Below are 26,101 nucleotides of genomic sequence, written 5' to 3' on the forward strand. Positions count from 1 at the left end.
AGAGAACACACACGTACTGTAGAGAGAACACACGCGTACTGTAGAGAGAACACACGCGTACTGTAGAGAGAACACACGCGTACTGTAGAGAGAACACACGCGTACTGTAGAGAGAACACACACGTACTGTAGAGAGAACACACACGTACTGTAGAGAGAACACACACGTACTGTAGAGAGAACACACACGTACTGTAGAGAGAACACACACGTACTGTAGAGAGAATACACATGTACTGTAGAGAGAACACACATAATGTAGACACACATACTGTAGAGAGAATACACACGTACTGTAGAGAGAACACACACGTACTGTAGAGAGAACACACGCGTACTGTAGAGAGAACACACACGTACTGTAGAGAGAACACACACGTACTGTAGAGAGAACACACACGTACTGTAGAGAGAACACACACGTACTGTAGAGAGAACACACACGTACTGTAGAGAGAACACATACTGTAGAGAGAACACACACGTACTGTAGAGAGAACACACACGTACTGTAGAGAGAACACATACTGTAGAGAGAACACACACGTACTGTAGAGAGAACACACACGTACTGTAGAGAGAACACATACTGTAGAGAGAACACACACGTACTGTAGAGAGAACACATACTGTAGAAAGAACACACACGTACTGTAGAGAGAACACATACGTACTGTAGAGAGAACACACACGTACTATAGAGAGAACACATACTGTAGAGAGAACACATACGTACTGTAGAGAGAAGACGTACTGTAGAGAGAACACATACGTACTGTAGAGAGAACACGTACTGTAGAGAGAACACACGTACTGTAGAGAGAACACACGTACTGTAGAGAGAACACACGTACTGTAGAGAGAACACACGTACTGTAGAGAGAACACATACGTACTGTAGAGAGAACACACACGTACTGTAGAGAGAACACACACGTACTGTAGAGAGAACACATACTGTAGAGAGAACACATACTTACTGTAGAGAGAACACACACGTACTGTAGAGAGAACACACACGTACTGTAGAGAGAACACATACTGTACATACTGTATAGAGAACACAAACTGTACATACTGTAGAGAGAACACACACATACTGTAGAGAGAACACATACTGTAGAGACAACACACACGTACTGTAGAGAGAACACACACGTACTGTAGAGAGAACACACACGTACTGTAGAGAGAACACACACGTACTGTAGAGAGAACACACACGTACTGTAGAGAGAACACACACGTACTGTAGAGAGAACACACACGTACTGTAGAGAGAACACACGTACTGTAGAGAGAACACACGCGTACTGTAGAGAGAACACACACGTACTGTAGAGAGAACACACACGTACTGTAGAGAGAACACACACGTACTGTAGAGAGAACACACGCGTACTGTAGAGAGAACACACACGTACTGTAGAGAGAACACACACGTACTGTAGAGAGAACACACACGTACTGTAGAGAGAACACACACGTACTGTAGAGAGAACACACGTACTGTAGAGAGAACACACGCGTACTATAGAGAGAACACACACGTACTGTAGAGAGAACACACGCGTACTGTAGAGAGAACACATGCGTACTGTAGAGAGAACACATACTGTAAAGAGAACACATACTGTAGAGAGAACACATACTGTACATATTGTATAGAGAACACATACTGTACATACTGTAGAGAGAACACATACATACTGTAGAGAGAACACATACTGTACATACTGTAGAGAGAACACATACTGTAGAGAACACATACTCTACATACTGTAGAGAGAACACATACATACTGTAGAGAGAACACATACCAACTGTAGAGAGAACACACACGTACTGTAGAGAGAACACACACGTACTGTAGAAAGAACACATACGTACTGTAGAGAGAACACACACGTACTGTAGAGAGAACACACACGTACTGTAGAGAGAACACACACACACGTACTGTAGAGAGAACACACACACACGTACTGTAGAGAGAACACACGTACTGTAGAGAGAACACACGCGTACTGTAGAGAGAACACACACGTACTGTAGAGAGAACACACGTACTGTAGAGAGAACACATGCGTACTGTAGAGAGAACACATACTGTAAAGAGAACACATACTGTAGAGAGAACACATACTGTACATATTGTATAGAGAACACATACTGTACATACTGTAGAGAGAACACATACATACTGTAGAGAGAACACATACTGTACATACTGTAGAGAGAACACATACTGTAGAGAACACATACTCTACATACTGTAGAGAGAACACATACATACTGTAGAGAGAACACACACGTACTGTAGAGAGAACACACACGTACTGTAGAAAGAACACATACGTACTGTAGAGAGAACACACACGTACTGTAGAGAGAACACACACGTACTGTAGAGAGAACACACACGTACTGTAGAGAGAACACACACACACGTACTGTAGAGAGAACACACACGTACTGTAGAGAGAACACACACGTACTGTAGAGAGAACACATACTGTAAAGAGAACACATACTGTAGAGAGAACACATACTGTACATACTGTATAGAGAACACATACTGTACATACTGTAGAGAGAACACATACATACTGTAGAGAGAACACATACTGTACATACTGTAGAGAGAACACATACTGTAGAGAACACATACTGTACATACTGTAGAGAGAACACATACCAACTGTAGAGAGAACACATACCAACTGTAGAGAGAACACACACGTACTGTAGAGAGAACACACACGTACTGTAGAAAGAACACATACGTACTGTAGAGAGAACACATGCGTACTGTAGAGAGAACACACACGTACTGTAGAGAGAACACACACGTACTGTAGAGAGAACACACGCGTACTGTAGAGAGAACACACGCGTACTGTAGAGAGAACACACACGTACTGTAGAGAGAACACACACGTACTGTAGAGAGAACACACACGTACTGTAGAGAGAACACACACGTACTGTAGAGAGAATACACATGTACTGTAGAGAGAACACACATAATGTAGACACACATACTGTAGAGAGAATACACACGTACTGTAGAGAGAATACACACGTACTGTAGAGAGAACACACACGTACTGTAGAGAGAACACACACGTACTGTAGAGAGAACACACACACACGTACTGTAGAGAGAACACACACGTACTGTAGAGAGAACACACACGTACTGTAGAGAGAACACATACTGTAAAGAGAACACATACTGTAGAGAGAACACATACTGTAGAGAGAACACATACTGTAAAGAGAACACGTACTGTAGAGAGAACACACACTTACTGTAGAGAGAACACACACGTACTGTAGAGAGAACACACACCAACTGTAGAGAGAACACATACGTACTGTAGAGAGTACACACACATACTATAGAGAGAACACATACCAACTGTAGAGAGAACACACACTGCAGAGGGGGATAGAGAGAGAGCTAACGGTAACTGGTCAGGTTACATTTCAGAGTTAACATTGTAATGTACTCCCCCAGGATCTAAATAGCATATGTTTTGGTCAAACAAAGAAGGTGTGTGTGTGTGTGTGTGTGTGTGTGTGTGTGTGTGTGTGTGTGTGTGTGTGTGTGTGTGTGTGTGTGTGTGTGTGTGTGTGTGTGTGTGTGTGTGTGTGTGTGTGTGTGTGTGTGTGTGTGTGTGTGTGTGTGTGTGTGTGTGTGTGTGTGTGTGTGTGTGTGTGTGTGTGTGTGTGTGTGTGTGTGTGTGTGTGTGTGTGTGTGTGTGTGTGTGACGAGAAAGAGGGAGAATGGAGCTGGCTAATATTTGGATCTGCTTACTTGTGTTTGTGTAACAGACAGAGAGAGAGAGCGATAGCCTCACAAAATATGCCAATGAAATCTCCAACCATCAAATCCCAGAATGACATATAATCGCACGTCTTTGATCATGGTAATTTTGGCGATTAAGAAGAAAAATAATTTTGGAAAAGAGAACAGTGTTAGACGATGATCAAACCATTCCTTTATTTTTTGAATTGCCTGAATGTTTAGAGCCTGTTTGGTTAGCCGAACACTCCTCTATTTAAAAAAGACCATTGATTATTTCATAGTGTGGCGTTAACATTTAAATCTTTTTATTTAATTTTTATTTTACCTTTATTTAACCAGGTAGGCTAGTTGAGAACAAGTTCTCATTTGCAACTGCGACCTGGCCAAGATAAAGCAAAGCAGTTCGACACAAACAACAACACAGAGTTACACATGGAATAAACAAACACAATCAATAATACAGTAGAAAAATCTATATACAGCATGTGCAAATGAGGTAGGATAAGAGAGGTAAGGCAATAAATAGGCCATGGTGGCGAAGTAATTACAATTTAGCAAATAAACACTGAAATGGTAGAATGTGCAGAAGATGAATGTGCAAGTTGAGATACTGGGGTGCAAAGGAGCAAGATAAATAAATAAATACAGTATGGTGATGAGGTAGTTGGATGGGCTGTTTACAGATGGGCTATGTACAGGTGCAGTGATCTGTGTGCTGCTCTGACAGCTGGTGCTTAAAGTAAGTGAGGGAGGTAAGAATCTCCAGCTTCAGAGATTTTTGCAGTTCGTTCCAGTCATTGGCAGCAGAGAACTGGAAAGAGAGGTAGCCAAAGGAAAAATTGGCTTTGTGGGTGACCAGTGAGATATACCTGCTGGAGCGCGTGCTACGGGTGGGTGCTGCTATGGTGACCAGTGAGCTGAAGTAAGGCGGGGCTTTACCTAGCAGAGACTTGTAGATGACCTGGAGCCAGTGGGTTTGGCGATGAGTATGAAGCGAGGGCCAGCCAACGAGATCATACAGGTCGCAGTGGTGGGTAGTATATGGGGCTTTGGTGACAAAACGGATGGCACTGTGATAGACTGCATCCAATTTGTTGAGTAGAGTGTTAGAAGCTATTTTGTAAATGACATCGTCGAAGTTGAGGATCGGTAGGATGGTCAGTTTTACGAATCACCAGCAGCGAGAGCGACATCATTGATGTATACAGAGAAGAGAGTTGGCCCGAGAATTGAACCCTGTGGCACCCCCATTGAGACTGCCAGAGGTCCGGACAACAGGCCCTCCGATTTGACATACTGAACTCTATCGGAGAAGTAGTTGGTGAACCAAGCGATGCAATCATTTGAGAAACCAAGGCTGTTGAGTCTGCCAATAAGAATATTGTGATTGACGGAGTCGAAAGCCTTAGCCAGGTTGATGAATACGGCTGCACAGTAATGTCTCTTATCGATGGCGATTATGATTTCGTTTAGGACCTTGACCGTGGCTGAGGTACACCCATGACCAGCTCTGAAACCAGATTGCATAGCGGAGAAGGTACGGTGAGATTCGAAATGGTCGGTAATCTGTTTGTTAACTTGGCTTTCAAAGACCTTAGAAAGGCAGGGTAGAATAGATATAGGTCTGTAGCAATTTGGATCTAGAGTGTCTCCCCCTTTGAAGAGGGGGATGACCGCGGCAGCTTTCCAATCTATGGGAATCTCAGACGATACGAAAGAGAGGTTGAACAGGCTAGTAATAGGGGTTGCAATAATTTCGGCAGATCATTTTAGAAAGAGAGGGTCCAGATTGTCTAGCCCAGCTGATTTGTAGGGGTCCAGATTTTGCAGCTCTTTTAGAACATCAGCTATCTGGATTTGGGTGAAGGAGAAGTGGGGGAGGTTTGGGCGAGTTGCTGTGGGGAGCGCAGGGCTGTTGACCGGGGTAGGGGTAGTGTGGTGGTTAATTTCTGTATTACCAAATGAGGAGACACAAACTTCACACACCAGTCAGAGTTATACTTAAACTACATCTTTAATAATAAGAGCTTTGCAATAGCATTGACTTTCAACGATTCCCTATTTCTAATGAACCGTTGACAGTGACAACACAAAAGTACAAAGATCTTTATAGCCAAGATACACCCCTCTCAACCTACATGACGAACAACAGATACATAGAATGGTCACAAGGTTAAGTTTTGTAACAAAGATATCTATAATACATAGCAGACAGCATCTGCTATGTCAACAGTTTTCATTGTATAGACCAGTGTCTGGTCCTCGTACTCCAAACTGGAACCGTCTCTTCCTGGTACGGTATAGAACAGAAACATTAGCTCATCCAATGGCATAACCCAATTGTCAACTCTAGATACTCCCATCTCAAGTAAAACCCCTTCTTGACACCACTCCTGGACAAGCTCACTGAGGGGAGTGAGTCTCTAAGTCATACACTATCCCAGGATAAGTGCAACATCAGAGAGGACATACAATAGTTCCATACACTGCCATACACCTCCCCCCAATGCCAAAGGAGGGAATGACTTGCGCACAGACATTGTGGAGACAAGTAATTGGTTCCCCATTAATCACATGGTTTAAGAATAGGTAGAGACACATTCACATATGAAGACAATGTTCCCATCCTGTCCTCTTCCCTTTCTGATATTCTGCATAGCACCAGAGACATGTAAAAGACAAGCCTGACCTCTCCCCTCTCTGGGCCCCAAGTGACTGAGCCCCAGCTGAGGGAAGAAGTGCAACTGCCAACACCAGAGTCCAAAGGGATGCATTCTAATAACAAGTATATCACGTAAGCATATTATGCAGATAAGACATCTTAATGATCTATGTTACCCAATTAATTCTGATTCATCCGCCACAGTAGCCAGGTAGAAAGCATGGCCAGCCGTAGAAAAATGCTTATTGAATTTATCAATTATTGTGGATTTATCTAGCCTCAGTGCAGTGGGCAGCTGGGAGGAGGTGCTCTTATTCTCCATGGACTTTACAGTGTCCCAGAACTTTTTGAGTTTGTTCTACAGGATGCAAATTTCTGTTTGAAAAAGCTAGCCTTAGCTTTCCTAACTGCCTGTGTATATTGGTTCCTAACTTCCCTGAAAAGTTGCATATCACGGAGGCTATTCGATGCTAATGCAGAACGCCACAGGATGTTTTTGTGCTGGTCAAGGGCAGTTAGGTCTGGAGTGAACCGAGGGCTAAATCTATTCCTAGTTCTACATTCTTTGAATGGAGCATGCTAATTTAAGATGGTGAGGAAGGCACTTTTACAGGATAACCAGGCATCATCTACTGACGGGATGAGGTCAATGTCATTCCAGGATACCCTGGCCAGGTCAATTAGAAAGGCCTGTTCGCAGAAGTGTTTTACGGAGCGTTTGACAGTGATGAGGGGTGGTCGTTTGACCGCAGACCCATTACGGATGCAGGCAATGAGGCAGTGATCGCTGAGATCTTGGTTGAAACAGCAGAGGTGTATTTGGAGGGCAAGTTGGTTAGGATGATATCTATGAGGGTGCCCGTGTTTACGGATTTGGGGTTGTACCTGGTAGGTTCAATGATAATTTATGTGAGATTGAGGGCATCAAGCTTAGACTGTAGGATAGCCGGGGTGTTAAGCATGTCCCAGTTTAGGTCACCTAGCAGCACGAGCTCAGAGGATAAATGGGGGGCAATCAATTCACATATGGTGTCCAGGGCACAGCTGGGGGCAGAGGGTGGTCTATAGCAAGCGGCAACGGTGAGAGACTTGTTTCTGGAAAGGTGAATTTTTAGAAGTAGAAGCTTGAATTGTTTTGATACAGACCTGGATAGTAAGACAGAACTCTGCAGGCTATCTCTGCAGTAGATTGCAACACCGCCCCCTTTGGCAGTTCTATCTTGGCGGAAAATGTTATTGTTAGGGATGGAAATTTCAGGGGTTTTGGTGGTTTTCCTAAGCCAGGATTCAGACACGGCTAAGACATCCGGGTTGGCAGAATGTGCTAAAGCAGTGAATAAAGCAAACTTAGGGAGTAGGCTTCTAATGTTAACATGCATGAAACCAAGGCTTTTACGGTTACAGAAGTCAACAAATGAGAGCACCTGGGGAGTAGGAGTGGAGCTAGGCACTGCAGGTCCTGGATTAACCTCTACATCACCAGAGGAACAGAAGAGAAGTAGGATGAGGGTACGGCTAAAGTCTATAAGAACTGGCCATCTAGCACGTTCGGAACAGAGAGTAAAGGGAGCAGGTTTCTGGGCACGATAGCATAGATTCAAGGCATAATGTACAGACAAAGGTATGGTAGGATTGGACGTAGACCTAGGCATTGAGTAATGAAGAAAGAGATATAGTCTCTAGAGACGTTTAAACCAGGTGATGTCATCGCATATGTGGAAGGTGGAACAACATGGTTTGTTAAGGCATATTGAGCAGGGCTATAGGCTCTACAGTGAAATAAGACAGTAATCACTAACCAGGACAGTAATGGACAAGGCAAATTGATATTAGGGAGAGGCATGCATAGCCAAGTGATCGTATGGGTCCAGTGAGTGGTTGGGCTGGCTGGGGACATGGCGATTCAGATAGTTAGCAGGCCGGGGATAGCAAGCTAACAGTTAGCAGGCCGGGGATAACAAGCTATCATAAGGGCCTTAGAGGGACGTCGCGATGGGAGAAAAGTCTGTTTTTGCCTCCTCGTACGGTGACGTCGATAGACCAGTCGTGGAATTAGTAGAGTTCCAAGTAGCAGAAGGGTCCAAGTCCAATTGGCAAAATGGGCATAGTGGTCCAAGAAACTGGCCGGTGGATCAGCTAACAGTCCAATATGCTATAGATAGCTAGCAGGCCGCGGTTAGCAGAATGGGCCTTCAGGGGACGTCGCGCCTGAGGGGCCTGTTGGGATCCTCGTGCAGATTATGTCGGTATTCCAGTCGTGAAGGATTGGCGGGGTTCCGTGCCCCGTACCGGCAGTAGAAGGGGTCCGGATATTGTAGCCCAGGAGTGGGCTTCAGGAGTAGCCCAGGAGCTCTAGCCGGGAGATTGGTCTAGCATGGGCTAGCCCCAGGCTAGTTGGTGCTTGCTCCGGGACGGAAACGATTAGCCAGGAGTAGTCAACCCGGGTTGCGGTTAGCTAGCTGCCGTGATCCAGATGAAAGGGTTCAGAGTTTGCAGTAGGAATTCGGGGATATGGAGAGAAAAATGCTCTGGTTTGAAACGCGTTGTACGAACTGGCGAGAGCTTTCCGAACTAAAGGTCAGCTGACTGACAGCTAATAGCTGGTAGCTAGTTAGCTAGCTAGCTTCAGTTGAGGTATTCCAGTTCGGAGGTAAAAATAAATACTTTAGAAAAAAACAGATCTACACCACATTGGGTGAGGCGGTTGCAGGAGAGTATTTTGAATTTGAGGTTTAGGAAAAATATTTAAAAGAATGCAAAGAAAAATATATAAAAAGATGTATACATGGGACGAGACAAGACAAAGACGTCTGACTGCCTCGCCATCTTGGATCATCACTACAATATGGTGATTTTCATATGGCCAGGTGGCCAGAATTATGAGACATAATATCTATTCAATCACAGCCGCAATCTGGGTTTCCTGTATAGGAAAATACATGTTCTTCTTGTTTCTGGATTGGGAAATTAATCATTTGAGTTTATTTAGATTTCTCTTTTGGTTGCTCTTAAGTGTGTGTGTGGTAACAGATGCGGGCCAGTAATTGGTGAGTGAGGGCTGGAGAGGAAGGAATCAATAACGGTGTGTGTGTGTGTGTGTGTGTGTGTGTGTGTGTGTGTGTGTGTGTGTGTGTGTGTGTGTGTGTGTGTGTGTGTGTGTGTGTGTGTGTGTGTTAGGTAATGGAGGTAGCGTAGGGAGAGTCATTAGACTCACGGCTAGGTCTCAGACTCACTATAATTACCAACTCTCTAGCTGTAACACACCACACACCTACATCCTCCCTCCTCTGTCCAATTATCCACACACACATCCTTCATTGATGCACATCACACACACACACACACTTACATCCACTGCCTTTTGGGAGAAGAGCTTACTGCCAAGACAGTGTATGAGCCACACACACACCCAAATCTAGGGTGTTGGAGCCAGTCTTTTGGCAGCCCTTTAAACCCCCTGCAGAATGTGCCAGGAAGGACAAACCAAACTAAAAAGTGTGTGTGTGTTTCACTGCAAACCTAATTACCTTGTAACGGTGGACCAGGCTGGTGCCTTTATGTGATAATAATTCTAGTAATGATGTTACATATGTTCTGCTCTGTGTTTTTACCATTAGGACTCATTGTGCCTTCTTTGAAAGCCCGGTTATTTGAATATATTAATGTTTAATAGAAACACTCATATGTTTTGCTTATTACAACCAGAGGAGGCTGGTGGGAGGAGCTATAGGAGGACGGGCTCATTGTAATGGCTGGAATGGAATCAATGGAACAGTATCAAACACATCAAATGTATAGAAACCACATGTTTGACCCCATTCCATTTATTCCATTCCAGCCATTATGATCAGCCTGTCCTCCTATAGCACCTTCCACCAGCCTCCTCTGATTACATCTTTTTTTTACCTCAGGCAATCACATATGATGTCACCATATCACCATTGTTATAAATGTGATGTTGTCAGTTTATTATCGTGGTCTTTGTATTATTCCAGAGTGCCTCTCTACCAATAGAGGTAGGAATCCAACACTCTCATAACTGGGTTTTACTTCAGTGGGGGCTTATTACATGCTTAGTTCACGTTGATTCCAATGTTAAATACATGTTGATAATTGTGTTCCAACAGTTGTGTTGATAGGTTGTTGACCTGCGTCCCTCTTCCTCCCTAGGTGTTGAAGGTCAGCCTGATAGGACACAGGAAGAGAATTCTGGCCTCGCTGGGAGACAGGCTTCACCAAGACCCTCCACAGAAACCCCCACGGGCCATCTCCCTACGGGTCAGTGTGTTTGTACGTGTGTGTGTGTTTGTACGTGTGTGTGTGTGTGTGTGTGTGTGTGTGTGTGTGTGTGTGTGTGGTGTGTGTGTGTGTGTGTGTGTGTGTGTGTGTGTGTGTGTCCTCACTCTCTTCCCTCCCAGATGGTAGTAGTCCTAGAGACAGCAGACAGAAATTCAGTGAGCTTAGGGGAAATATCTCCACTGCTGTTGTTAGCCTTCACAAGTCTCCCGGCAGACACAAAATGGATGCCGCCAGGACCACAATAGCACCACTGTTTCCCCTCTCCCTGCCGGTCCTGGATACTAATTACAAGATGCTGGATTCCATTCCCCAGTGCGTATGGGTCTAATGTTCAACTCGGGAAATGCTTCACCTCCTGGGACTCAATTTGATCCGGCAGCCAGGATGTGGCTGCTCCTCTGCAGCCTCTCAAGGCCCAGACGCCTGCTTTCATTCCATTTAACAAATCGGTCCAGACAGAGGGACTGGGCTGTGTCTCCACTGCAAATCTAGTCTGATGTGCACGTCCAGAGCCAGGCTAGCACACAGAGAGGAGGCTGAAGGTTTATTCAGCATAGCATATTGCCAAGTTCCAAAAGCATACCGCTAGATACCACTTAGAATGCATGCTCAACACAGTAGCTTCATTTTAAGAGGTATGCTAGTGAAAATAATGAGATAACAGGGCAGCAAGGCAATCACTATGTAGTGGAATCATTATACCATTATTGTTTACCCTAATTTGAGCCCCCCCCCTTGAGGCATGTCCACATTGGGAATAGCCAGTAGTGGCTGTCTTGACATTTGACCTCTCCTTTTCTAGATACAGCCTATCATGGAGCCTCAAAAGCATCACATGGCACACTTCACCACCATTTAATAACCCCTCCCCTCTGTCCATCCATCCTCCCAGGAGCCCGGTGGCTGCAACACCCCTCCCCAGATCCTTCCGGGCCAGGCTGCGTACACCACGGCGGGCGTCCCGGGGGGCTCGTTGGACGTGCAGCACCTCATCATGCAGGCGGACGCACGGCGCCGCCAGCGCTCCAATGACAACTACTTAGAGGAGATGCCTCGCTCCAAACTGGAGCGGCAGATGGCCCAAGTCAGCATGGTGAGAGGGGGGAGGGGGAGGGAAGGAAGGAGGAAAGGGGGAGGAATAGACAGCAGCCTCTCACAATTATTTTCCTGTGTGTCCCTATTTGACCTCTCTACCAAACTACGAAAGCTTGATGATTAATATAATATGACATATCATTCATCCTCTCAGATGGTTGGGGGGCAGAACGCTGTTATAAATCATTTGTACACTGCAAATTGACCGCAAGAATCCCAAACAGATATAGTATTAGATAAAAATAGAATCCTTTCAAACCTTGATTACTTTGGGATAAGATCACATATGCCTCTATTTATACGTGGAAACTACTGTACTTGGGAACAAATTAAAATCACTTTGAGCTAATTTTCCAACAACAATTATTTAAAAAAAAAAAACACATATATACATATATATATATATTTGGCCCTCGGACTGCCTATTGGGGAATCCTGCCTATACGGTACCATAACCGCTCTACCATCCTGTATTAGCATGCTATTTAACTTCTATACAGTGCATTCTGAAAGTATTCAGACACCACCATTAAATAACAATTTTTCCTCATCACTTTACACACAATACCCGATAAAGACAAAGTGAAAACAGATTTTTAGAAATGTTTGATAATTTATAAAAAATCTAAAACAGAAATACCTTATTTACATAAGTATTCAGAGCCTTTGCTATGAGACTCGAAATTGAGCTCAGGTGCATCCTGTTTCCATTGATCATCCTTGAGGTGTTTCTACAACATGATTGGAGTCCACCTGTGGTAAATTCAGTTGATAGGATATGATTTGGAAAGGCACACACCTGTCTATATAAGGTCCCACAGTTGACAGGGCATGTCAGAGCAAAAACCAAGCCATGAGGTCAAAGGAATTGTCCGTAGAGCTCCGAGACAGGATTGTGTCGAGGCAGAGATCTGGGGAAGGGTACCAAAAAATGTCTGCAGCATTGAAGGTCCGCAAGAACACAGTGGCCTCCATCATTCTTAAATGGAAAAAAGTTTGGAACCACTAAGACTCTTCCTAGAGCTGGCCGCCTGGCCAAACTGAGCAATCAGGAGAGAAGGGCTTTGGTCAGGGAGGTGACCAAGAACGCGAGTTCCTCTGTGAAGATGGGAGAACCTTCCAGAAGGGCAACCATCTCTGCAGCACTCCACCAATCAGGCTTTACGATGGAGTGGCCAGTAAAAGGCACATGACAGCACGCTTGGAGTTTGCCAAAAGGCACTTAAAGACTCTCAGACCTTGCGAAACAAGCTTCTCTGGTCTGATGAAACCAAGATTGAACTCTTCGGCCTGAATGCCAAGTGTCACGTCTAGAGGAAACCTGGCACCATCCCTACGGTGAAGCATGGTGATGGCAGCATCATGCTGTGGGGATGTTTTTCAGCGGCAGGGACTGGGAGATCAAGGCAAAGATGAACGGAGTAAAGTACAGAGAGATCCTTGATGAAAACCTGCACCAGAGCGCTCAGGACCTCAGACTGGGGCGAAGGTTCACCTTCCAACAGGACAATGACCCTAAGCACACAGCCAAGACAATGCAGGAGTGACTTTGGGACAAGTCTCTGAATGTCCTTGAGTGGCCCAGCCAGAGCCCGGACTTGAACCCGATCGAACATCTCTGGAGAGACCTGAAAATAGCTGTGTAGCGTCGCTCCCCATCCAACCTGACAGAACTTGAGAGGATCTGCTGAGAAGAATGGGAGAATCTCCCCAAATACAGGTGTGCCAAGCTTGTAGCGTCATACCCAAGAAGACTCGAGGCTGTAATTGCTGCCAAGGTGCTTCAACAAAGTACTGAGTAAAGGGTCTGAATACTTATGTAAATGTGATATTTCTGTTTTGTTTTTATTACATGTGCAAACATTTCTTAAAACCGGTTTTTGCTTTGTCATTATGGGGTATTGTGTGTAGATGGATATGTGAAAAAAACAATTTAACAATTTTTAGAAAAAGGCTGTAACGTAACAAAATGTGGAAAGTCAAGGGGTCTGAATACTTTCCAAATGCACTGAATATTAGCATGCATGGTACAGTATGGTAACCTCTCTATCAAAATCCATGATCATCTTACTGAACCTCTCCACCAACCTATGAAAGCACGGTCGGCGAGTCAGGCATCTGGGAGAGCAGCTTCTCTTAAGCATTCCTTTGATCTACCCTGATTAGGGTCCATCCGGAGTGTGTGTGAGAGTGTGTGGGATTCACAGAGCTTGTCGCACCAGACACACTCTTATGTTTATACACGACTGACTCCTTGAAATGCATTTGTGTCACGACTCACAACATTGTCCTCTTTAGAGCAGCACTCAGGGGAGTGCAGTGAGTCAGCAAGGTCGTGTACAGGGGATCATTATGGAGACTTCTCTATTCCTCTCGCTCTCATATACTCTCTCTCTCTCTGACGTTTTACTTTCCACTCTTTCCTTCGTTCCTCATCTCTCCCTTTCTTCCCCTTTTCCCTCCACATTGCCTCTCTGCCCATTGCCACTGAGGCAGTCAGAGATCATGCCCTACTCCCTCCATTGCTACTGAGGCAGTCAGAGATCATGCCCTGCTCCACCCATTTCTACTGAGGCAGTCAGAGATCATGCCGTACTCCCTCCATTACTACTGAGACAGTCAGAGATCATGCCCTACTCCCTCCATTACTACTGAGGCAATCAGAGATCATGCCCTGCTCCCTCCCCATTACTACTGAGGCAGTCAGAGATCATGCCCTACTCCCCCCCATTGCTACTGAGCCAGTCAGAGATCATGCCCTGCTCCCTCCATTACTACTGAGGCAGTCAGAGATCATGCCCTACTCCCTCCCCATTACTACTGAGGCAGTCAGAGATCATGCCCTGCTCCCTCCCCATTACTACTGAGGCAGTCAGAGATAATGCCCTACTCCCTCCCCATTGCTACTGAGCCAGTCAGAGATCATGCCCTACTCCCTCCATTACTACTGAGGCAGTCAGAGATCATGCCCTGCTCCCTCCATTACTACTGAGACAGTCAGAGATCATGCCCTGCTCCCTCCATTACTACTGAGACAGTCAGAGATCATGCCCTACTCCCTCCATTACTACTGAGGCAGTCAGAGATCATGCCCTACTCCCCCCATTACTACTGAGGCAGTCAGAGATCATGCCCTACTCCCCCCATTACTACTGAGGCAGTCAGAGATCATGCCCTGCTCCCTCCCCATTACTACTGAGGCAGTCAGAGATCATGCCCTGCTCCCTCCCCATTACTACTGAGGCAGTCAGAGATCATGCCCTACTCCCCCCCATTACTACTGAGGCAGTCAGAGATCATGCCCTACTCCCTCCATTACTACTGAGGCAGTCAGAGATCATGCCCTGCTCCCTCCCCATTACTACTGAGACAGTCAGAGATCATGCCCTACTCCCTCCCCATTACTACTGAGACAGTCAGAGATCATGCCCTACTCCCTCCCCATTACTACTGAGGCAGTCAGAGATCATGCCCTACTCCCTCCATTACTACTGAGACAGTCAGAGATCATGCCCTACTCCCTCCCCATTACTACTGAGACAGTCAGAGATCATGCCCTACTCCCTCCCCATTACTACTGAGGCAGTCAGAGATCATGCCCTACTCCCTCCATTACTACTGAGACAGTCAGAGATCATGCCCTACTCCCTCCATTACTACTGAGACAGTCAGAGATCATGCCCTACTCCCTCCCCATTACTACTGAGACAGTCAGAGATCATGCCCTACTCCCTCCATTACTACTGAGACAGTCAGAGATCATGCCCTGGGCCCCATTACAGGGATAATGAGGCTCTCTCTCTTTCTCTGTACTCTTTCTGTTCTTTATATAATTGTGTTTTTATCTTTGTCCCTCCTCTCTCTTCCCCCCCTCTCTCTCTCTGTCCCCCCTTCTCTCTCTCTCTGTCCCCCCCCTCTCTCTCTATCTATCTCTGTCATTTTATTTATATTTTATTTATTTATTGCCTTAACTTACCTCATTTGCACTCACTGTATATAGACTTTTTGTTTTCTTTTGTTCTACTGTATTATTGACTAAGTTTTGTTTACTCCATGTGTAACTCTGTTGTTGTATGTGTCAAACTGCTTTGCTTTATCTTGGCCAGGTCGCAGTTGCAAATGAGAACTTGTTCTCAAATAGCCTACCTGGTTAAATAAAGGTGAAATTAAAAAAATATATATATATTTTTTAGATCAGTTAGAGTAGCCCAGTGTCTTGGAGTAGATTACCTGTTCTGATCCTCCTCTAGGGCTCACCCTGCAGCTATTTATCCCGATGTCATTATCCCTGATTACCTCACCTCCAGAGTATCTCATTAAGACGCAGATGGATGTGACACACAAACAAACAAGCACTCCCGTATAGTAGTGTATCAGCACCTGTCATGGGACTTTGATTATGAAACTGTGACGGGAGGATTTCCTCACACTCCAGCCTTGTTGTAAACATTGCCTGTGTGATTATCGTCTGCTTGATTATTATACACCATAGAGTTGGATAGATGCCACATCTTTGCATATTTGCCTTAATGGTTTCTATGACAGCATGGGCTATCTCCATTGATTAAAGTCCTCAATGGCGCTGCCCATGCTAAAACAGGCTTTGTGGCAAGTGCACCCTCTATCCAACTCTATGTTATCAACCAACTTCTTGTTGTCCTGATCCTGGATCTTATTTCTATTTATTTATCAGTCTCATGATGTTGGAGAAAGACCTTCTGCAAGAAATGATACTGTAAGTTGTCTGTGATGCTAGTGTGCATCAAATACTGTTGTTGTCAATGTATGTGACGTTGTCAATGTACGTGACGAACAGTCAAACAGTCAACTGTCAATGTACGTGATATAAATGTACATTATACTTGTTGATAATACAAATCCATTTACTCATAATCATTTCCATTTTATTTAGAACATATTGGCTAAGGGAAAAGTACTGTATCTAAATATATATCCATTTCCTGTTTCTGTTGAAAAGGATGAAAGAAAGAAGGACAGGGGATTTTCCACACAGTGCTAGGGGAATTAAACAGTATGAAAATCCATTTAAATATGACCCTTCTAAGAGTGTTAAAACGCACTTAGCATTAGGAGAGGAGGGTCCATAGAAACACAGTGAGGGACTCCAAATGTTTTTGAAGCGTTGTTGTTAAGCTTTTCATGTTCAGTCAGTCTGGATAGAACCTGTTACATCATAGAAGTGCCATGTGGTTAGGAGCAAGCGGCAGCACATATCTGACAGACTAGATATGTCAGCTCAGAATATGCTTGACTTAAGTTTGTGCCCAATCCTTTTCCTTGTAATCGGCTGTGATTCCTCATCCGTGGCCTGTGTCTGATCTTGCCATTGGCTGTCGTTACAGCAAGGCGAGTGGTGCGAGCCAATCACGTTGCGTCCTCCCAACGAGGCCACCTCGTCCACTCCAGTGCAGTACTGGCAGCACCACCCTGAGAAACTCATCTTCCAGTCGTGTGACTATGAAGCTTACGTGAGTAGTCCCGTCCCTACGTTGTACTGTGTGTGTGTCTGTGTGTGTGTGTGTGTGTGTGTGTGTGTGTTAGTATGCTTTTCATGCATGTATGATATGCTTGTGAATGTGTATGCATGCAAAAAGCTACATTAGCATTGTATCATATTCTACAGCAGTGGTATTCAAAGTCGGGGTCGCGACCCAGCTAGGGGAACATCAGTGGGGTCAATAAAAAGGAACAAAACATTTAGAGTACAGATTATTGTATGGGACAATATACAACGTTTTTCAGAAAGATAATACAAACAAATACAATTTTATTGAGTAAATGTATTTTGATAAGAGAAGAAACTATAATGAAGGTTATTTGTTGATGTAAAAATGTACAGATTTGAAGGTTGTGTCGTATTTGGGTTAGGGTGGGGTTGCGAGAAATTATTGGGAAGAAAATTCACCAGAAATTCTGGTGGAAAGAATGGGCTCTCCACACTCCCACTATCTACTGTAGCCCTGGCCTATAGCTGACATATGTTATACCCTCTGACCTAAAGTACCTGCTCTTGTTACCTAACCGACACACAGGAGGTATTCAGGAGTAAAACCATGTTTCACCCTTCCATCAATACTGCACCAAGCTATTCATGCTGCTGCAGTCATTTTAGCCTCCCGTTACATAAAGCCAACCATGTTACCAAGGATACTGCACATGTACATTTGATTGGCTTAGCCCCAGCAACCATGTAACACTGATTACTACCCACTTTCAGCTGATGAATCACCGGGAAAATGATTGGCTCCCATTTGGAGTCTGGAGGCTCCCATTGGCTCTCGGGGCCAGCCGTGTTGAATTGTGATTGACTCTTGCACAGTTATGCTGTTGTGGAGATGTGTGGGCAGAGGGGGCTAGAGGATTAGAGAGAAAGAGAGAGAGAGAGAGAAACTGAGTGAGTGAGTGTGAGTAAGCGAGAGAGTTTGTGAGAGAGTTAGGGAAAAGGTAGTGTGGGTTGAGAGAGTGAGGGATAGGGTAATGTGGGTTGAGAGAGGGAGGGAAAGGTATTGTGGGTTGAGAGAGTGAGGGATAGGGTAATGTGGGTTGAGAGAGGGAGGGAAAGGTAGTGTGGGTTGAGAGAGTGAGGGATAGGGTAATGTGGGTTGAGAGAGGGAGGGAAAGGTATTGTGGGTTGAGAGAGGGAGGGATAAGGAAGTGTGGGTTGAGAGAGTGAGAGATAAGGTAATGTGGGTTGAGAGAGGGAGGGAAAGGTATTGTGGGTTGAGAGAGGGAGGGATAAGGAAGTGTGGGTTGAGAGAGTGAGAGATAAGGAAGTGTGGGTTGAGAGAGTGAGAGGGATAGGGTAATGTGGGTTGAGAGAGTGAGGGATAAGGTAGTGTGGGTTGAGAGAGTGAGGGATAGGGTAATGTGGGTTGAAAGAGTGAGGGATAGGGTAATGTGGGTTGAGAGAGTGAGGGATAAGGTAGTGTGGGTTGAGAGAGTGAGGGATAGGGTAATGTGGGTTGAAAGAGTGAGGGATAGGGTAATGTGGGTTGAGAGAGTGAGGGATAAGGTAGTGTGGGTTGAGAGAGTGAGGGATAGGGTAATGTGGGTTGAAAGAGTGAGGGATAAGGTAGTGTGGGTTGAGAGAGTGAGGGATAGGGTAATGTGGGTTGAGAGAGTGAGGGATAGGGTAATGTGGGTTGAAAGAGTGAGGGATAAGGTAGGGAGGGAAAAAGAAACACATTTAAAAAAGCATAGAGAGTTAAGCACTGAGATAGAGAGGATAGAGTTGAGGATGTAAGCAGGTACAGAGGAAGAGGATAGAGTTGAGGATGTAAGCAGGTACAGAGGAAGAGGATAGAGTTGAGGATGTAAGCAGAGTACAGAGGAAGAGGATAGAGTTGAGGATGTAAGCAGAGTACAGAGGAAGAGGATAGAGTTGATGATGTAAGCAGAGTACAGAGGAAGAGGATAGAGTTGAGGATGTAAGCAGAGTACAGAGGAAGAGGATAGAGTTGAGGATGTAAGCAGAGTACAGAGGAAGAGGATAGAGTTGAGGATGTAAGCAGTGTACAGAGGAAGAGGATAGAGTTGTTTTAATCAATTTTTTATTATCGACCAGCTCTAATGTCATTATGCTTTCTTTATTATAGACCAGCTCTAATGTCATTATGTCATTATGCTTTCTTTATTATAGACCAGCTCTAATGTCATTATGCTTTCTTTATTATAGACCAGCTCTAATGTCATTATGCTTTCTTTATTATAGACCAGCTCTAATGTCATTATGCTTTCTTTATTATAGACCAGCTCTAATGTCATTATGCTTTCTTTATTATAGACCAGCTCTAATGTCATTATGCTTTCTTTATTATAGACCAGCTCTAATGTCATTATGCTTTCTTTATTATAGACCAGCTCTAATGTCATTATGCTTTCTTTATTATAGACCAGCTCTAATGTCATTATGCTTTCTTTATTATAGACCAGCTCTAATGTCATTATGCTTTCTTTATTATAGACCAGCTCTAATGTCATTATGCTTTCTTTATTATAGACCAGCTCTAATGTCATTATGCTTTCTTTATTATAGACCAGCTCTAATGTCATTATGCTTTCTTTATTATAGACCAGCTCTAATGTCATTATGCTTTCTTTATTATAGACCAGCTCTAATGTCATTATGCTTTCTTTATTATAGACCAGCTCTAATGTCATTATGCTTTCTTTATTATAGACCAGCTCTAATGTCATTATGCTTTCTTTATTATAGACCAGCTCTAATGTCATTATGCTTTCTTTATTATAGACCAGCTCTAATGTTATTATGCTTTCTTTATTATAGACCAGCTCTAATGTCATTATGCTTTCTTTATTATAGACCAGCTCTAATGTCATTATGCTTTCTTTATTAACATTCTTAGACCGCCAAATGTCATCACAGCATATATGACATACCTTCTTTATTACACCAGACAATGTCCTAACGTTATTTCAATGTTGTCTATATTAAACCTCAGACAATACCCTAACATCATTTTACCACTTTTTGGATTATTGTCGAGCATGATTACATTGTCCATTTCTAGGGCGTGATGGTTGTTGAATGTCATTTTAACACAGGAGAAACAAGAAAATGCACTGTTGTTGTACTCTTACAGGGAAACGTTGCTAAGATGTTGCTCCAACGTTATCACAACGTGTCCTCTTAAGATGATGTTCTTTTGACCGCGCTCTTACGTCATCCTTACATGGCTAGAATAACACGCATAATCCTAACTGTATAATCGGTCAACACTGATTCCCCAAAGCCCTGTAACGTTTTCACTCTGTAATGTTATTACTATGATCTCTGTAGCGTTTTCACTATGTAATGTTATTACTATGTTCTCTGTAACGTTTTCACTATGTAATGTTATTACTATGTTCTCTGTAGCGTTTTCACTATGTAATGTTATTACTATGTTCTCTGTAGCGTTTTCACTATGTAATGTTATTACTATGTTCTCTGTAACATTTTCACTCTAATGTTATTACTATGTTCTCTGTAGCGTTTTCACTATGTAATGTTATTACTATGTTCTCTGTAGCGTTTTCACTATGTAATGTTATTACTATGTTCTCTGTAGCGTTTTCACTATGTAATGTTATTACTATGTTCTCTGTAGCGTTTTCACTATGTAATGTTATTACTATGTTCTCTGTAGCGTTTTCACTATGTAATGTTATTACTATGATCTCTGTAGCGTTTTCACTATGTAATGTTATTACTATGTTCTCTGTAGCGTTTTCACTATGTAATGTTATTACTATGTTCTCTGTAGCGTTTTCACTATGTAATGTTATTACTATGTTCTCTGTAGTGTTTTCACTATGTAATGTTATTACTATGTTCTCTGTAACGTTTTCACTATGTAATGTTATTACTATGTTCTCTGTAACGTTTTCACTCTAATGTTATTACTATGTTCTCTGTAGCGTTTTCACTATGTAATGTTATTACTATGTTCTCTGTAGTGTTTTCACTATGTAATGTTATTACTATGTTCTGTGTAACGTTTTCAGCATCAGACGACACTACCCTGACACTGTAACATGATTTACTGTATGTGTGCACATTGATACACACACACACACACACACACACACACACACACACACACACACACACACACACACACACACACACACACACACACACACAGAGAGGGGGGCTTCTTGGAGGTTTGTAACGTTTTTACAGTGTTCTCTATACGAGAACAGATGACACTCCCTTGATACCGTAGCATTATTAACAACAGAGCCAGACAGAGCAGTAACCAGCCCAGACAACCCCACTACAACCACCAGCCGACCTCCCATAAAGAAATGACTCATTCATTCTACTGCGCATAAAATAGGAGAGAAATCAGGGTGTGGTTGTGTTACCGTTAAGCTAATGCAATGTATTTGTTATCTTTTGACGAAGGGTAAGATTAGGTGGATCGTTTTGCCGGGACATTTTTCAGAAGCATATCCTGTAGGGTAAATGATTTAGGGTCAGGGGGTCTAGGTATAAAACGATCAATGTTTACACTTTGGGTGTCAGGACATCCTATAAGAAATCCTCTTTGGGGCTTTTAGCTCTCAAATCAACAGTAGGCGCGCTGAGCAGTTAATCGTACACCCATTACATCCCTTTAGCCCTAATGTCCCCATAACTACTGTCCCCATAAACCACTTTCTTTATTAAATTGGGTCTGTGTCCTCACAAACCAGGTCCTCACTTATTGACCTCCCCACTTTGCACATTTCCAGCCCGCCCCAGCGTTGTTTACACTCCTCTGGGGATTTCCAGGTTGTTTTAATCACTTCAGAAAGCACTGCGTTATTATGTGACTGGCTGGCTAGCTGCAACACACACACACACACACACATACACACACACACACACACATACAGCAAGTGATGTCATCATCTCAGCAGAATATTGTTTTTTTTTTAAGTTATTTGTTTAAGTTATTTGAGTTTAAGTTATTTGATCATTTAAGTTTCCATCTTACATTGAATGATCCTTCATGTGTCTGTATAATATCTCTAGGATGGAATGTGAATGTTAACGTTGTTTACCTTTATGTCTCTGACAGTATCTGGGCTCTATGCTGGTGAAAGAGCTGAGAGGAACAGAGTCAACACAAGACGCCTGCTCCAAGATGAGGGTAAGAGGGCCCGGCACATCACTACCACCCAGAGAGAGAAACTAGGGCCACTTTAACCACCACTCTAGTCTCATTTTAAACCTGGATTCACCTCTCTCTCTTTTGCTCTCTTTCACTTTCATTCACCTTCTTTCTCTCTCTCTCTTTCTCTCTCTCTCGTTACTGCAGTGTGGAAGTGAGGAAGCAGACTATTAATATTTGTACTCTGCCTGCCCCTCCACCATCCTTTCTCCTCCTCATCTTTATCTGTTTGGTCACATCTGAGGAGAGCAGACAGCTCAGAGAGCCTCTCTCTCCCTCCCTCTCCCCCTCCCTCTCTCGGTTTATCTTGATCTGCCAAAACGATTGATGCTGTTGTTGTTTTTATTGTCAGACTTCAAGGGTCATTAAATGTGGAGCTCCGCTCTCGATGTACCTACTGTACCTGCGTCCTGTTACCCCCCCCCCCCCCCCCTTCTCCATCACTCTGCCTCTTTTCTCTCTATATTTCCATGCTTGTGGACACAGTATCAACATGGTCCATATGCATATGTAATTCCCTCTGCTCCCCAGTCTTCTGTCTTTGTGTCTCGCAGCGCTGCGTTTGTCGGCCCTCATAAGCCCGTGATCTTGACAGGGAACCGCTGCACTAGAAATATGCTGATGTTGAGGAAACAGAGAGTGAGAGCAGGGGTGGGGGGTGTGAGGAAGGGTGGGTGGGTGGGGGGTGTGAGGAAGGGTGGGTGGGTGGGGGGGAGTGAGAGAGAGAGAGAGAGAGAGGAGGAAGAGGAGAGGAATTCATACAGGATCTGTTGAATATATTAAATCCCTGACAGGTGGAATAATGGTACTAGGGTGATACTGATTTTAAGTCCCATCATTCCCCACTGCGGCAGCGCATAATGAGCTTAGCAATGGGAGAAGGGAAAAGAAACATGCGGCTGTCAGACGAGAGCGGCTGATCGTAAGTCTGGGCGGGAATAGAAAGAAGAAAGGACCATAGGGGGAATATTTATGGGTTGAAAGCTGATAGTTATATAGGACCTCCAAGGGGGAAATCTATACGTTTTGAACATGTCATTTGCACCCATTGTTTTCCATAAGGCCCGCGCCTTATGGAAAACAATGGGTGCAAATGACATGTTCAAAACGTATAGATTTTGTAACCTTTGAACTTTGAGAAGATTGGAATTGATTCTGCTAGTAAAGAGGAGAGTGTGCTGATAGGCTGGCTCTCTCTGTGCAGTGAGCTCATCCCGATCTCCCTCTTTTTCTACTTAGTTATAAGCTTGTGTTGATTTCATCTCTCTTCCCACCCCTTCCCTCTTATTCTATCTCGTTATAAGCTTGTGTTGAGCTCTCATCTCATAAGCTCTCATCTCTATCTGTCCCCACTGGGGTTGCACAATTCCGAGAACTTCCAATAAATTCCCTGCCTTTCCCCAAATCCCGGTTTGAGGATTCACAGAATCAGGAGGGAATAAGTCGTAAATCCAGAATCCTCCAACCCAGGATCTCATAAAAAAAGGGAATTTATTGAAAGTTTTACAACCATATTCCCCACTCTCTCAAATGGTATTATATTGTGAAGAGATTCTTATTGTAGGGTTTTATTATTCGGCTGTAGGGGGAGACAGTGAGACCGTCTTGTTAGCCTTGTGTTGGTGTCCATCATTAGTCTAATTGACTCATTGACATCAAATGTTAACTCAGACTCCTCTTTTCCCTCTCCGTCTCTCTCTCCGTCTCTCTCTCCGTCTCTCTCTCCGTCTCTCTCTCCGTCTCTCTCTCCGTCTCTCTCTCCACTCTACAGAAGTCTACAGAACAGATGAAGAAAGTCCCGACCATTGTTCTGTCCGTCTCCTACAAGGGAGTCAAGTTCATCGACGCTACAAACAAGGTGAGAGGCTTTCTTTCCTCCTGCACCATTACTGAGAGAAGAACTGAACAGTACTGGGTGGAAGCACCATTACTGAGAGAAGAACTGAACAGTACTGGGTGGAAGCACCATTACTGAGAGAAGAACTGAACAGTACTGGGTGGAAGCACCATTACTGAGAGTAAGAACTGAACAGTACTGGGTGGAAGCACCATTACTGAGAGAAGAACTGAACAGTACTGGGTGGAAGCACCATTACTGAGAGTAAGAACTGAACAGTACTGGGTGGAAGCACCATTACTGAGAGTAAGAACTGAACAGTACTGGGTGGAAGCACCATTACTGAGAGTAAGAACTGAACAGTACTGGGTGGAAGCACCATTACTGAGAGTAAGAACTGAACAGTACTGGGTGGAAGCACCATTACTGAGAGTAAGAACTGAACAGTACTGGGTGGAAGCACCATTACTGAGAGTAAGAACTGAACAGTACTGGGTGGAAGCACCATTACTGAGAGTAAGAACTGAACAGTACTGGGTGGAAGCACCATTACTGAGAGTAAGAACTGAACAGTACTGGGTGGAAGCACCATTACTGAGAGTAAGAACTGAACAGTACTGGGTGGAAGCACCATTACTGAGAGTAAGAACTGAACAGTACTGGGTGGAAGCACCATTACTGAGAGTAAGAACTGAACAGTACTGGGTGGAAGCACCATTACTGAGAGTAAGAACCGAACAGTACTGGGTGGAAGCACCATTACTGAGAGTAAGAACCGAACAGTACTGGGTGGAAGCACCATTACTGAGAGTAAGAACCGAACAGTACTGGGTGGAAGCACCATTACTGAGAGTAAGAACCGAACAGTACTGGGTGGAAGCACCATTACTGAGAGTAAGAACCGAACAGTACTGGGTGGAAGCACCATTACTGAGAGTAAGAACCGAACAGTACTGGGTGGAAGCACCATTACTGAGAGTAAGAACTGAACAGTACTGGGTGGAAGCACCATTACTGAGAGTAAGAACTGAACAGTACTGGGTGGAAGCACCATTACTGAGAGTAAGAACTGAACAGTACTGGGTGGAAGCACCATTACTGAGAGTAAGAACTGAACAGTACTGGGTGGAAGCACCATTACTGAGAGTAAGAACTGAACAGTACTGGGTGGAAGCACCATTACTGAGAGTAAGAACTGAACAGTACTGGGTGGAAGCACCATTACTGAGAGTAAGAACTGAACAGTACTGGGTGGAAGCACCATTACTGAGAGTAAGAACCGAACAGTACTGGGTGGAAGCACCATTACTGAGAGTAAGAACCGAACAGTACTGGGTGGAAGCACCATTACTGAGAGTAAGAACCGAACAGTACTGGGTGGAAGCACCATTACTGAGAGTAAGAACCGAACAGTACTGGGTGGAAGCACCATTACTGAGAGTAAGAACCGAACAGTACTGGGTGGAAGCACCATTACTGAGAGTAAGAACCGAACAGTACTGGGTGGAAGCACCATTACTGAGAGTAAGAACCGAACAGTACTGGGTGGAAGCACCATTACTGAGAGTAAGAACCGAACAGTACTGGGTGGAAGCACCATTACTGAGAGTAAGAACCGAACAGTACTGGGTGGAAGCACCATTACTGAGAGTAAGAACTGAACAGTACTGGGTGGAAGCACCATTACTGAGAGTAAGAACTGAACAGTACTG

At 44.1% G+C, this 26,101-nt stretch overlaps 1 protein-coding gene across 3 annotated transcripts in view; it reads left to right on the plus strand.

The window, feature by feature from the left end:
* The window catches only part of anks1b (ankyrin repeat and sterile alpha motif domain containing 1B), a 332,396-nt gene that overhangs the window by 289,832 nt on the left and 16,463 nt on the right, over positions 1-26,101 (plus strand). For 2 of the 3 annotated variants that reach the window (XM_082977782.1, XM_082977781.1), the window contains exons 21-26: positions 10,647-10,754; positions 11,668-11,868; positions 16,564-16,605; positions 17,234-17,359; positions 22,460-22,531; positions 24,324-24,410. In XM_082977782.1, the coding sequence (XP_082833908.1) occupies positions 10,647-10,754; positions 11,668-11,868; positions 16,564-16,605; positions 17,234-17,359; positions 22,460-22,531; positions 24,324-24,410 (636 nt within the window). The remainder of the gene's footprint in view (positions 1-10,646; positions 10,755-11,667; positions 11,869-16,563; positions 16,606-17,233; positions 17,360-22,459; positions 22,532-24,323; positions 24,411-26,101) is intronic. The other variant, XM_082977783.1, reaches the window with a different exon arrangement.

The sequence above is a fragment of the Salmo salar genome, chromosome 07 (genome assembly GCF_965601325.2).
Source record: "Salmo salar chromosome 07, fSalSal1, whole genome shotgun sequence".
NCBI lineage: Eukaryota > Metazoa > Chordata > Actinopteri > Salmoniformes > Salmonidae > Salmo > Salmo salar.